Here is a 14,986-nt window from a genome sequence, read left to right on the forward strand (position 1 = left end):
ATCCACCTTATTTACAGGGTTCGGCACCATGTGACTTCTGGCTTTTCTCTCAAATAAAAATACCATGAAAGATAAATATTTGAATCAATTCAGGGCATTGATGCATCCACGACAGACTTTCATGATAGATGACTTCTAGAACTGCTTTAGGAAGTGACAAACACTGTAGGATAAGTGTGTTTGAAATGAGGGTGACTGTTTTGAGGGAGATTAGTAAGTGTATCTTTTATGGTAGCAGATTTTTAAAATTAAACATTCATCATATTACACTTTGAACCTAAGAAAACTAGTACAATATATGTGTCTGATATATAATCTGTGGAGCATAACTGTGTTTTCCAGATTGTTTCAGGAGTACTGTCTGTAAATCTTTTTTAAAAAAATAGGATCCAGTCAACATTTGTATAGATGCGTTTGGTTGTTCTGTCTCTTTAATCTCTGAAGGAGCCCTATCTCTCATCTCTTTTGTTTCCTGTACCGCTGACTTGTTAAAGAACTTAGGCTAGTTGTTTTAGAGAATATGCTGCATTCTGGATTTTTCTGTTTTCTCATGATGTCATTTCAGTTGTTCCACTGCTCCGTGAATTTTCTGAGAGTGTTAGGTCTAAAGGCGTATTTAGATTAGGGCTGGACAGTTTTGGCAAAGGTAGTGTCCTGTATTTCTGTTGCATCCCCTCAAGTGGCATGCACTAGTTAGCTTCCCATAAGTGACACCAGCATTTGCTTGCTTGGTAAAAGTGGTGCCTCCCACATCTGCCATTGTAAGGTTCCTCTTTCCCTTTGATATTCGCAGCCCACCCTCCTCTGAGTAACTCACTTGGCACATTCATGTTTAATCTTTCAAGTAACCTTGTCTTAGGATCCGGCTGGAAATGTTTTAGCTTTGCTTACTATGCGAGAGTTGTAAAGGGCCAACCAGATAGCTCGGCCGACTAAAGCACCTGTTTATGTTCAATCCCTGGCGTGCCTCAATCCCTGGCGTGCCGTGCCAGCTCTGCCCCCAGGGCGCACCGAGATGGTGATTTAGACTGGGTATGGTGGTGCACCCCTGTAATCCCAGCTCTTGGGAGGCTGAAAACAGGAGGATCACTACAAATCTCATCTATGTAGTTAGACCCTGTACTAAATACATAAAAAAAGTTATAACTATTTGTTTAAGAAAGAGTGAACAAGATAAGATAATTTTTCATATGTGATTCAAGATTATTTCTAAAAGAATAATTACGCAAATATTTTAAAAACAGTGGTCCCTCAGTTTACAAACTTCATTTGTTTTATGATTTGGGGAAAGACAGTGGTGTTTGTGTTTGTATTGGAGTAATGGTTGTGGTCATGTTTGTCACCCAGTGCAGTTTGGAAATGGAGGTAGTTTTGCCCAACACTTTTGTTTGCAGACCAAACCAACTTGATTGCAAACAGAAGCATTAGCGAGCCAGGTATTACTGTATATATAAGGGGCCATTGTTATTACTTCAGCAATATTTATTTGCATTTGTTTTGAATACATTTGGATACATTGGTTTATTAAGAAAATAAGCTCATGTTTTGTATTTGTATAGTTTAAGTGGTATAGTCAAACTTTATAGTCATTGATACTTAATATGTATTGGCAAATGTTCATCACTTAAGTGCAAAGGAAAAGAAGGAGTACCTTTATACACTGATACTATATTGCCTGAAGATAATTTCCTTCTCTCCTGATAACTTCATGAATATTGTATCTTTTTGGAAGAGAATTTAGGAAACAATGAGTCATGCTTTGTGTAAGAGTTTTCAAATCCCAAAGTGCATCATCCAGCATTCATAAGTGGTTGTCTGAGTTGTGAGGCAGGCCTCTGGCACCCCCTTGCTGAAGACACTACTCTCAGATGTATCAAATATCTCAAATGCTTTTCACATGTATCAGTTTAAGTGTTCAGTTTCTTAACAATTGCCTTCTCTCTATAAATGTTAGATGACTAAACCAAATTCTTCAAGGAAAGTGAAATTTTAGTATCAAATGAATAAATCCCTTTAAAACTCAAACTATAAAAGGAGATACTCAATGAAAAGGTTATTTCAGTAAGCATCATTTCAAAATCTCAGATAACTTATTCATGAACCATATGTCCGGTTTATGAAAAATTAAGTCCCATTTACTTGTGGAGTCAGACTTTCAGGGCTTTGACTTGTTAACCTAATAACAGATTTTACGTCCAAAACTGCCATTAGTTAGGGCACAAAATCCACATGTAGTGTGCTGATGACTGTTTCGAGCTCCAAAAACATGTGTAATGCATCCTTAGCTGTCATGCTTTAAACATAAAGAAATACAAAGTAGCCCCTTCTGAGTCTCTGTTTTCTTGTGGCTTAGGCGTTTATAGTAGTATTTAAAAGCCCAACCTCAGGGGCCGGGGAGATGGCTCAGTGGAGTAAGCGCTTCCCTGGCAAGTGCAAGGACCTGAGTTCAATCCCCGGTTCCACAAAATAACTAACTAACTAACTAAATAAATAAATAAATATAAAAGCCCAACCTCTTTTATCTATCAGTCACTTTATTTTGAAGTATAACATTTCTGTGAAAAGGAACATAACAAATTTTTGGTAATCAGATTTTATTGGTACATTTTAAATATGTATAACAATCACATTCATCATAATGGACAATTTGTACCTGTGTATGATATAACTTGGTTTTTTCCACATTCTCCTACCCTCCCTTCGAATCCCTCCTTCCTTCCCCATTTGCATAAGCTTTGTTTCCATTTTGTCCTTGTTTTTTCATTTTTAAAAATTTTTCCGTTTTCTTCTCTCCCTCCCTTCCTCTCTTGTCCTCCTCCTCATTTGAATGTTTTCTGCCCGTTTCACAATACCGGTTACACATTTTGAGCCTTTTTACACTTTGGTTTCTCACATGAGAGAAACAATGCAGTATTTATATATGTGTGTCCGATTTATTTCAGTTAATGTGGTCTCACAGTGCATCCATTTACCTAGAGTGTCTCAAGCTTATCCTTTTTTATGGCAGAATAGTACTCCATTGTGTAAAAAGGCCACATCCTCTCTATGCATTCATCAGGTGATGGGCCTTGGGGCTGTTGTAAGATTTGGCTGTTAGGAACTGTGCCACTGTAAACATGGATGCGCATATACCACTGTGGTGGGGTGCGTCTGCGGGGCGGCGAAGATATCAAGAAGAGGAAGAGCCAGGTTCAATGGAACCTTTAATCCTAGTTTCTTGAGGAATCTCCACACTGATTTCCACAGTGGTTTTACCAGTCTACACTCGCATCAACAGTAAGGAAGATTTCCTTTTTCTGCATAGCCCTGCCAGCATTTATTATTGGTTGATTTCTTTCTGAGGTGAAATGGGATCTCAGCGCTAGGAATACAACAAATCATAAATGCGTGAGCTGAACGAATACACGAGCGGCACTATCACCTAGATCAAGTATAGACCGTCGCAGCCCCTCGGCAGCCTCCTCGTTCCTGTACCCTCCTTCCTCACCTCCCTTTAGGTTACTGTTGTCCTGGGTTCTAGCTCTGTGAATTATCTCGGACTCCCCCACCTGCGTAACACATCCAGCCTACCACCATTCTTTGGTGTGTGTGTCTGGACAGTTCTTTAGTAGTTTCTGATTGTAAATCCCTGTGTAGTTAGTGAGTTGTAAGAAGTTACTGATTTATCCTGGGAAATCTCTAACAAAAGTTATCCCTATAGAAGCTCCTTGGGGGGCCGGGGAGACGGCTCAATGGAATAAGCGCTTCCCTGGCAAGCGCAAGGGCCTGAGTTCAATCCCCGGTTCCACCAAAAAAAAAAAAAAAAAAAAAGAAGCTCCTTGGACCAAAATTAGGAATAAGAGAAGTATAGAGGGGAGCATCAGACCCATTTTACTGATAAAATATTTCATTTAGAATGCCTGTATAATCTTACTATTCTGGGAGACTGAGGCAGGAAGATTATAAATTTAGGGGTATCCTGGGCAATTCAGCAAGATTTTCTCTCAAAACAAAACAGGTCTGGGGATGTGGCTCCAGTGCAGAGGCCCTGAAATCAATCCCTAGTACTATTTTTTTTCTACAGTACAATTTAAAAAAAATCTTTTACAACCACCCTCCTTTTGGATGTAATTGGTAAGGTACCCTAGAAAGGCATTTTAGCCAGACTAACAAAGAGTTGGACAGTGTACTGATCACCAGGAAGCCTATGTTTGTGAAGGGTGTACATTAACACTTATATAATAGTCACTTCTCCAGTGAACTCACCATTCCGGAGCCCTCTGAGGAATGAAAAAATTTATAACAGCTTAGTCTTTAGAGACACTTCTAACAGGCCTGATTTTATGGTTTCCTGGTTGTAACACAGTATAGAAGGGTGTGACTGCTTGTTCCTGAACCAAAGCAGAAGTGATAGCTGACAAACCTGGTTGTGATATCACAAAGCCATTAAAATTAGAACCAAAAACTGAAAAGTGTTATAGCCTGGGAACAAGCAGCCCTGTGTACCGTCCAACCCCCAGGTGCCAGTGTGCATTAAGTAATAATGCTCATGCTGATGACCCAAAGTAAATGTGAAAAGAGTAAATTATGTTTGGTTAACTCCCCTCAAGGAAAAAAATGACTGTGAGAAAAAGGATTAGGAGCCTGGCTCCAGAGTCAGCTTCAATCAGCTAGGCCTTTGGTACCTACAGCTTTGTGGCCTGGGCAGTTTATTTCATCTCATCTGTAAAAGGAAGACACCAATATTGCTTCCTCATAGCATTGCTGTGAGGCTTAGGTGGAATTTGGGGCCACATTCCTTGTCAGCTCTAGGGTGACGAGAGCTATTAGCAATTCCTGGCACCATGGAAAATGATGAGGTAGAACATCCTTAATTTCTGGTTACAAATGAGGCATTATGTTTTAAAACCTTCCTTCAGATATACCAACTGGGGCCTCTCCAAATAAATATAGAACCAAAAATTAACTGCTTCTGTTTATTAGAAACAACAGAGATGTTTATACTTAGAAGAAATTAATAAAATGAATTAAAATGAGTGGACAAAGCCACCAAAGGAGAAAAAGGGAAGGTCAGAAGAGCTGCCCAGCCTGACTTGCTTCTCCCCAGTGCGCCAGCAGCATCCCAGCTCCTGAGTGTAACCCTATATCATGTGGGCCACGTCCTCTTCTGCCAGAGTGGGTCCTATGTACCAGAGAGGTGGAAAAAAATGAAAGAAATACGTGATGAGTTGTCTGCTTCTTTCCTTCCTTGGTGTTTATTTAGATGGCTAATTTATGAGGAGCCTGGATTTCAAGGTGTTCCTTTCATCCTGGAACCTGGTGAATACCCTGACTTATCTTTCTGGGATACGGACACAGCATACATTGGATCCATGCGGCCTATGAAAATGGTAAAAATGAAATGAAACTCATTGTTCTTGAAGGCAGTGATTTTTTTTTTTTTTTTTTTTTTTTAAATCAGCTTGACGTTGATAATTGACAGAATGTGATGTTGAAGCAAAAGGCTGGCTTTTTAAAAGACAGATCAGGTAGAAATACTAGAAATAATAATTTACTAGCCACTACAGATAAAAAAGTAGGTAAGAGTGTGTTTGTTGGCTTCGTGGCACCCTCAGTCCAGCACAGATGTAGACATGTACACCAAGCTTCAGCCAGTGTTAAAACATCAAGTAAGAATTAAAGATCCATGGGAAGGCAGGAGGAAAGATCAATAACATTCCAGCTTGTGGATGATATGACAAAAGGGGCATAATTTTTTTCTTTTTCTTTTGTACTGGGAATCAAACTCACAATCTTGCACTTGCCAGGCAGGCACTGTGCCACCGAGCTAAATTCCCACGTCAGTTTTACAATTTTAAGCTTTGTTTTCGGTTTTTTGAGATGGGATCTTGCTGTATAAACCCATGCTGGCATCAGACTTGCCAAGTAGCCTGGGCTGGCTTCAAACTCAAGCTCTTTCTATGACAGCTTCCAGCTTTGTGATAAATCAAATTTACTGTTAAAGAATGAGCAGATGCTGCCAGGTATGGTAGCTGGACTATACCTCTAATCCCACCACTTAGGAGGACTAGGCAGGAGGATGATGAATTCAAGGCCAGGCTGGACTATGCAGCTAGACCCTGTCTCAAAACAGTAGGTATGAGCAAGTGTGCAGAGCTGGGAATGAAGCAGGGCGTGCTGAGCCCAGTTGCACTGCAAAGTGGCAGCTAGGTGGGAGTAGTCACCTGGCTAGATGTCCAAATGAGTGTTGCCCTCTCCAGCCATTTGCCTTAGAAGTAGCCTGCTACTCCCTCTACCTTCTCTCTGGATTTTGTCTTGGTCTTTGTCTCTCCTGCTGAAGTGCAGATTTGGGGAAAAAACAAGCCGGGGTGCAAGGGGAAAAAACAATTCAAAAAATGGTTTTTTTTTTACTTTTTGGTTTTTTTTTAGTATTTTAGGGAAGGGTCTGCAGGGTGTTCAGGGTCTCACTACTAGATCAGACTCATAGTGATCCGCCTGTTTACAGCCTCCCAAGAGCTGGGATTACAGGCGCGCACCACCACACCCAGTCTCAATTACTGTCTCAGTGTGCCCTTGGAGTGGGGCTGGCACAGCAGGCCCAGGCATTGAACCTCCAGTCCCTGAGCCTGCTTGCAGGTGCTTTAATCCGCTGAGCTATTTGGCCAGCCCTGCATATCCCACATCGTAATAGGTGCTCACTGCTACATTTGTGGTGAGGGTAAGACCCATTACAGATGTTTCTCTTAAGAGCCAGTTTGAGACAAATTAGAAAGTTAGAGAGTTCATATTCTATCCTAATTTTTTCACTCCTGCCAAAGCATTTGGTTTATCAGTATACTTACAGGTCTTAATGCAAATGAGGTTTCTCTTTTTCCTTTCTTTCCTAAAATCTACTTTCAAAGGACAAAGTTTTGTTTGTTTTGTGAATGTATGAAAGAATTTCCCACTTTTTGAAGGCAGTTTGTAATGATGATTTTATTTATATACAGTAGGTCCCTGATTTACAACAAGTTCTGTTCCAGGAGAACATTCATAAGTTGGATTCATTCATAGGTCCAACAAAGCGAGTCTTACACACCTTTGACACAAATATACAATGTCAAGCGTAAAAAGCCAAGCACACAAAGTGTCTGACTTTACCGTATTACTGTACACTATCGTGCTGTACAGTAAGCACACAGCAGCACAACTATAAAGTGCCAGCAGACACATGATCTACTTCGGTGATTTGTTTATATCTATGAATGTTTGTAATGTGAGGTCCATTTTTTATTTTTTCATGTACTTAGTACAGGGTCTACAGGGTCTCACTGCACAGATTGGAGTCGTAGTGATCCTTCTCCCAAGCACTGGGATTACAGGTGTGTGCCACCACGCCCAGTCTCATTCGCTGTCTCAGCATGCCCTGCCGGGGACTGAACTCTGGTCCCTGAGCCTGCCTAAGCAGGTGCTTTAGTCCACTGAGCTATCTGGCCAGCCTCCATTTGTATTTTTGAAAGTTCACAACTTGAATATTTGTAATTCAAGGTCTTACTGTATTTTTTATAGTACTAGGTATTAAACCACGGGCCTTCCCACTGAACTACATTCCTAGCCTTTTTTTTTTTCTTTTTGAGATGAGGCATTACTAAGTCTCTGTGTTGCCCAGCCTGGATTTGAATTTGCAGTTCTCTTGCCTCAGCTTCAGAGAGGTAGAATCACAGACGTATCCCACCGCAGCCAGCTAAAATGATGATCAGTTCTGAAGTTTATAGTGTCTGAAAAGGATTACTTTCGAAACGAGCACTTCTTTGCTGTTGTATACACTCAGGTTTGCTGATAAAATCAGCCACATTTCTTCATAATTACAGTTCCTTGCTGCATTTAAACATCTTTGGCTGCTGTTTTAAGCTGTTAAAGGTATACTGCTGAAAAATACATCTTTATATTTCCCACAGCTGCTTTTAGCTCCTGACCCTTTTTTTTCTGTGGTACCAGGGATCAAACTCAGGACCTTGCCCTTGGCAAGCAGGCACTTATGCTGAGCTACATTCCCAAACTTTCTTGACCAATTTAATATTTTCATGCAATACTTTTTTTGGATTGTTTTTAGTACTTTAGATTTAAAAAAAAAATTATTATAAAAGTGTAACCATGCCCACAAACCAATCCTTTGGGATGTTTTATCTAATAGTTTATCTGACAGTCCAAGAACCCTTCAGATCATGTCGTGTGAGCGTCAGTAGTTTTGTAGGCCATGGGTTACGAGATCAAATGCCTCCAGGGTCTGGGCAGGAAATAAAAATGGGTGAGGCTGGCTGGCATTGAACCAAAGGGAGTGTTGGGGACAGCCAACCCCAGCCTGAAGGACGGCCCTGTTCAGGATTAATCATTACAGGAGGTAGAGGGTGCAGCCTGTGAGGACTTAGGCCTAGAAAAGTTAGGTCTTAAATTGTTTTTCTTTCTTTCTTTTTTTTTTTTTTTTTTGTTATCAGAGCTCTAACTCAAGACCTTGTGCTTGCCAGGCAGGTGCTTATGTTGCTAAGCTATATCTCTGGCCCCTTAAATTGTTTTTTAAGAGAAGTAGGAAATACAGATTTCTTTAATGAGAAATTTTCTGAGTTAAAAAAAAGCACTCCTCGCCTCACCTGCACATTCAGCTTACAGACCAGGCTGCCAGGGAGTCTACTCTAGATCGGCTTTCTCATGTCTTCGTCGGTTGGTAATTTCAGCACCTTCTCGTGTAAATTAAACTGAAATGTAATCACACTGCAAGGTTCAGTCGCTATGAGGTACATAAAATGCTAAGAGAGCAATGAAAAACCATTGTTCTTAATGTGTTATTTTTCTTTTCAGGGTGGCCGTAAAGTTGAATTCCCTAAAGATCCAAAGGTAAAAGAGAGTGTGTGTGGGTGTGTGGGTGTGTGTGTGCACGTGCACACACACACGCACGTGCACATACACGAGTACATATATGTGCGTATGTAAAATGTCAATCCCATTCAAGATCTATGAAGATAACGCAGTGTGACTTCATATACAAACCCACATCATTGCAGCTAAAGGAAGTTGTTCCAATTTATACCCACCATCTTTTTACCAGTAGAGGATGCTAATGGAACTAAGTATCACTAACAATATGTGTATCCATGGCTCAATATCTCATTGTTGGATTAAGTTTATAATTTGTGGTTGTATTTACTAATTGCAGCACCTGGTGTTGCTTGCCAGTTAGCCAGGAAGAAATTTTTTTAAGATAAGTTCTCCCTACTGCAAAATGCTTTTCCTGCTGTTCCTATTTCCTATATCTAGCCCACCTACTTTAATGGTATAATTTTAATTATTTTAAACTATTTCAGGATCCCTTGGTTTCTTAGTTTGTCCTAAGAAAAATTCTAAATATCAGTTCTCAACATTGATCAAAAATCAGTTAGTGGCCTGGCGAGATAGCTCAGCGGTCTAAAATGCCTGCTTAGGCAAGCTTAGGCAGGCACAGGGGGTTGCAGTTTGATCCTGGCACCACATGCTGCACCAGCCTCACCCTCAGGATAGGCTGAGCTGGCCCCCTCTCCAAAAAAAAAAAACTTATATAGAACTGGCCAGATAGTTCAGCGGACTAAAGCGCCTGCTTAGGCAGAGTGCAGCAGCCAGGTTCGATCCCCAGCCTGCCGTGCTGGCCCTGCCCCTGGGATGCACTGAGACACAACTGAGACTGGGCATGGTGGTGCATACCTATAATCCCAGTGCTTGGGAGGCTAAAAACAGGAGAATCACTACAATCTATGTAGTGAGACCCTGTAATAAAATAAATGGAAAAAAAAACAAACAGTGTCTTTTTGAACTTTAGCTCTGAACTGTTCCACATCTGGACTTAGAAACTCTAAATTTTTATTTTCTATTTTATCAGTAACTTATTTAGGTAGTGAAATATGATTAGAAAATTTTGTATTCTAGGACTTAAAGATATTAAATGATAAATTTAATGTTTAGCTATTGAGATAGTTAGCTTACTAATCACTGGGTGTATCATTTCTCTTATAGGTAGTTATTTATGAAAAGCCTTTCTTTGAAGGACGATGTATGGAACTAGAAACAGAACTGTGCAGTGTTATCACAGAGGGAGGCAAGACAGAGGAAGCCACTGGAGATGGTCATTTGCCCCTTCTGTCTGTGGGCTCTATGAAAGTACTCAGAGGCATGTAAGTACACAGGGCTAACTGGTAGGGACTTTTTTTTTCCCCTAACCAAGTAATCAGTGTGTCCCACTTTTCTGCTAAGACAGGATTTCTGGTTCTCTGGCATGGTGAATGTAGACAGCTATACCCAAGTGTCCTCAGCCTATAGTGACTTAAGAGTTGAGAAAGTAGTTGGAAGGGTCAGTCCTAACAGTAAGGCCCATGAACTGGTCCTGCAGCAATCTTATTAGGATTATGCACCAAGCTACTAAACTGATTGTTTGCTTTCTAATTCTTACGATCTTTTTGAATTTTATAAATATTGTATATTTTTCTATAAATGTAAACACTTATAAATAGCAAAAGAATCCAATTTAACTCAAGGACAGTTTATCCAGCTTCATTTGCTGAGGTTCAAGTCGGTTGAAACACACATACACGTACACACACACACACACACACACACCCTTGCACCCTTTTACAGAATTCTGATATGTATGTCTTCGGTTGATTTTTTTTTGAACAGGTTCTTCTAAGTTTTAGAGAATTCCAATAGTATAGTAACATATAAATTCATGTCTATATGCATTTATCCATGAAACTGATATATACATGGGAAAAATTAGATGTCTGAAAATCACTACATCTTCCTATTTTTTTTCTTGCAGATGGGTTGCTTATGAGAAGCCTGGATTTACAGGTCATCAGTATTTGCTAGAAGAAGGCGAATACAGGGACTGGAAAGACTGGGGCGGTTACAGTGGAGAACTTCAGTCTTTACGACCTATATTAGGTGTAAGTTAAAGAAGAGCTGATGACTAGTACTTGTTATTTTTGTCTAATTCAGTGACTGTCCTTTGAATTTTGAAATTTTTTTCTCAATAGGATTTTTCAAATGCTCACATGATAATGTACAGTGAAAAAAACTTCAGTTCTAAAGGTTCCAGTATTGATGTATTAGGAATTGTTGCTAACTTAAAGGAGACCGGATATGGAGTGAAGACACAGTCTATTAATGTACTGAGTGGAGTGTAAGTAAAAATAGTCAAGATTTTAAACATGGGTTTTCCCTTGATTTATGTTATGTTAAACTAGTAGTAGTCTGGGTCACAGACTGACACAGAATAGGCAGGCAGAAAATTAATATCCCAATATTAATTCAGATATAAATGAGTAGCTAAACATTAATTCACTCAATATCATTTTCATATCTGCTTTAAAATGTTTCTCTTATAATTACACATAATAAATTGTTGGTGTAGAGTTTTGGGCCTCTCGATAGTAATCTACAGATCCACTTTATCATTCTGCATGAAAAGTTCATGAATATCTTATTATAGGAATTAAACAATGATACTAACCTAACATTAGAAACCTGAGGTGGGAGAAGTCCCATTAGATTTTTCCTTATGGTCCTATACCTGCAGTAGTATTTCTTCATTATTATATTATTTCTTCATTATAATATTTCTTCATTATTGCCTTGATGTTAAAATAATTGTTTCAGTGTACCTAGAGTTATCAATTCAATTCTTTATTAATGGCAAAGGAAGTTTTTATTAAAAATTTTTAATCTTTTATTAAAAGATGACCAGTCAAGACTCATTATGGGATGCAAGTGATGGTAAGCCAAGCTTTGTAGGCTTAAGACATAAAAATGAAACTCTTTGGCTTACGTAAGTGGAAAGTCCTAGAAACAGCTTTGCTGTAGGCATGGCAGGACCGATGGGATTGACACTGCCATCAGAAGTTGGTCTCTGAGCCAGGCATGGTGGCGCACACCTGTAATCCCAGTACTTGGTAGGCAGAGGTAGGAGGATTGTTGCAAGTTTGAGACCAGCGTGGGCTATAAAGTGAGCTTAAGCCCAGCCCGAATTGCATAATGTGATCCTGTCTCAAAGACAAAAAAGGAAAAGAGGAAAGGAAAGGAAAAACTTAGTCTCTTGTTTCTGGATTTTTTTTCTATGCTTGTTTTATATGAGGCGGGCTCTTTACATTTGGTGATTTGTGGCCACATCTGGCTTTTGTTGTCACATCTCACTGCTTACAGTAGGAAAGGCTTCTCTTTCCCTCACAAGTCCCGAGTTTGACTGACTCCTGCGTCATGGATCATGTGCATGTCTCATCCCACTACTGCAGACAAGGAGGTGGCTGTGCCTGTATGCTGTGCCCATCCCTAGAGCTGATCTATAGTCTCCACCCCACAGGAGCCATTTAGATATGACGGAGAGAGCAGAAGGAGTAAGGGCAGATGCCAGATGGGTAGAAACAGCAGATGTCTATGACAGAAAGTTTTTGCTTTCTTTTGTTTCCATCCTTCCCCTCTCCTTTGTGGCACTAGGGATCAAACCTAAAACCTTAAGTGTGCTTGGCCACATCCATATTGTACCACTAAGCTACAACCCACCCCCATAATTATTTTTATAATGCAGGCAGGCATTTGTTATAAATGAAAGTGTTCTTAAACAGTTCTATGAAATAATTTGATCTTGGTTCTACTGAAGGTGATTTGTATTGGGATTTTTGAAGTCATGAGTGACATAGGCTGTTTGAATTAGTCTATCCTCAAACCTTGAAAGAGCCCAAATGAGTCACTAACCCAACCCCCAACAGGAAGAGACCTTGTCTTGTATTCCTGCCCCCTTGCTATGTGACTCGCTTCCCCATTTGATACTGCATTTAATCAATTTTAGCTGAGCAGTGGTGCTTGTAATCTCACTGGTTGACCACAGTTTTGTCCTACCTCATGTCCACCTACGCGAGTTCCCATGTTCAACACTACCTTAGACCCGCCTCACCACATGGTGTTCTTCTATTAAAAAATCCCTGAAAGAGATAGCTTCCCGGGGATCACCCACTTGGGGGCCCCTTCCTGTCCCTCTCTTGGACAGGAGCTTTCTTTCCCCCAATAAATATATTCTGCTCATTTAAAAAAAAAAATAAGATTTCATGGTGTTGCCTTCCACAGTAAGACTGGATATTTGAGATATGTTTACAATGTAATGTACTTTTCTGTTAGTCATGCTTAGATTTTTATATAGACTGTTACTTGTGGTGCCATCTTGGCAGAATGACAGCAATTCCAGATCTTTCCAGGTAGAAACCACCTTCTTTTGGGTCTTATTCTGGTGCTCAGTCCTTTTAGAATCACAGTTGACTCTCTACAAAAGGCAGGTCATTTAAAATGGTGTTATGGCTCTGCGGTATTTTAGATTGCCTTAATAACTGTATAGGAGAAAAATATAGCAACCACCTTAGTCTGGTGAAAGTGGACATTTCCATGCTTACCAGGTATGCTAGTTCCTTTGGTCATAGGCCAGTCATTTCCTTAGCCAAGGGGGCCAAGGAATTGTGGGTAGAATTCCCTCAGGACTTCTGTCTGATGGTTTTAGCATAGGTAGAATTATTGTGCCTTGAGTCAGTCTCCTTTCCTTTTTTTACCCAACCTCTGCTTACCTGAAATCAGTTTCCTTTATACGACACTGCTTTTATATGTTTCTATATTTAGTTATTTCTGGTTGCATTTCCTGGCTTAAGGCTGTTTTTTTTTTTTTCCTGGTTGTAACAGTTGAGCTTTGATAGCACAGGGAATTGAAAAGCAGTACATACATGTACAAACTGCTTCCTTTTATATTCTTTGGATCTGGAAGGGCTTCTGTACTTATCATGGCCAGCTGTTTCCTTGTTATTTGGCAGACTTTTTTATTGAGTTCTATTGTGTGCAAAGCATTCTATTATGTCCTCAAACAAGTTACAGTATTTATATAAAATGGAATTATTGCTACAAAAGAGGTAGAGATTAAATCCACTTGGAATGGCACATCAGAGGGATTAATTTGCAATGTGGATATAAACAAGACTTGGTGTAGAAACTTGAGTTGGAGCATTTAGGATATGAAAGCTAAGGTGTGCCCAAGCTAACCTATTTGTTTTTAATAGTTTTAAAGAAAAAAAAATTATTAGTGCCTTTAGCTTGAAGAGCAAGTAAGCATTTTAGTTATTTCTTAGCATGAAAATCAATCAGAAAAAAATCTTTTTTGAAATTCTTGTTCTATGAAAGTGTCTCCCAGAAGCTTCCTTATCACATAGGCAATAAGTTCCTTGGGCAATAAACTATCAGCTTGGACACAGAGAGCCTCCAGGAACAACACCCACAAGGACCACTGAGGTGTGGAGCAGCTGCATTTCTTGTTGGGATGTTGAATCCTTCACACAGCCCTGTGTATCAATTCCTGATTCAGTGCTGTGCTCTTGCTTAAATGGTAGAAACGGATAATTTTTCTAAAACAATGAGCAAAATGTATTTTAGGGTTCAGGTAAAAAATACAAATGCTATTTTAAATTCTCCTTCAGCGTTCTACAGAATGGTGGGTTTGCCCTCTGCCTTTAAATTCTAGACAGTCATTCCTCAGGCTGGGCTCTGCTAGTGCTTGCACTCTCTCCCCTTCTGTCAGTCTTTAAACAGAGAAGCATTGATACAGAAGTCCAGAATACCTTTGAACAAGGCCAGTGAGGAATTTATATATTCTCTCTCTCTCTCTCTCTCTCTCTCTCTCTCTCTCTCTCTCTCTCTCTGTATTTAGTACGGGGTCTACAGGGTCTCACCACACAGGTTAGACTCGTAGTGATCCTCCTGTTTTCAGTCTCCTAAGAGCTGGGATTACAGGTGCGCACCACCCCGACACCCTAGGGATTGAACCACAGCTGCTGTGTTCTGCCTAGTCACCTTAGTCCACTGAGCTGTTGGGCCGGCCCTAAGTGTCTTTTTTTTTTTTTGGCAGAACCGAGGATTGAACTCAGGCCCTTGCACTTGCCAGGCAAGCGCTTATTTTACTGAGCTATCTCCCTGGCCC

The 14,986-nt window shown here is 40.0% G+C and overlaps 1 protein-coding gene across 1 annotated transcript in view; it reads left to right on the forward strand.

Annotated features, from left to right (window-relative positions):
- Positions 1-14,986, forward strand: part of Crybg1 (crystallin beta-gamma domain containing 1) — a 55,790-nt gene that overhangs the window by 21,087 nt on the left and 19,717 nt on the right. The window contains exons 7-11 of the mRNA XM_004637465.2: positions 5,243-5,369; positions 8,815-8,850; positions 10,000-10,157; positions 10,802-10,928; positions 11,019-11,164. Of these exons, the coding sequence (XP_004637522.1) occupies positions 5,243-5,369; positions 8,815-8,850; positions 10,000-10,157; positions 10,802-10,928; positions 11,019-11,164 (594 nt within the window). The remainder of the gene's footprint in view (positions 1-5,242; positions 5,370-8,814; positions 8,851-9,999; positions 10,158-10,801; positions 10,929-11,018; positions 11,165-14,986) is intronic.

This window comes from Octodon degus, unplaced genomic scaffold (genome assembly GCF_000260255.1).
Source record: "Octodon degus isolate 3935 unplaced genomic scaffold, OctDeg1.0 scaffold00090, whole genome shotgun sequence".
NCBI lineage: Eukaryota > Metazoa > Chordata > Mammalia > Rodentia > Octodontidae > Octodon > Octodon degus.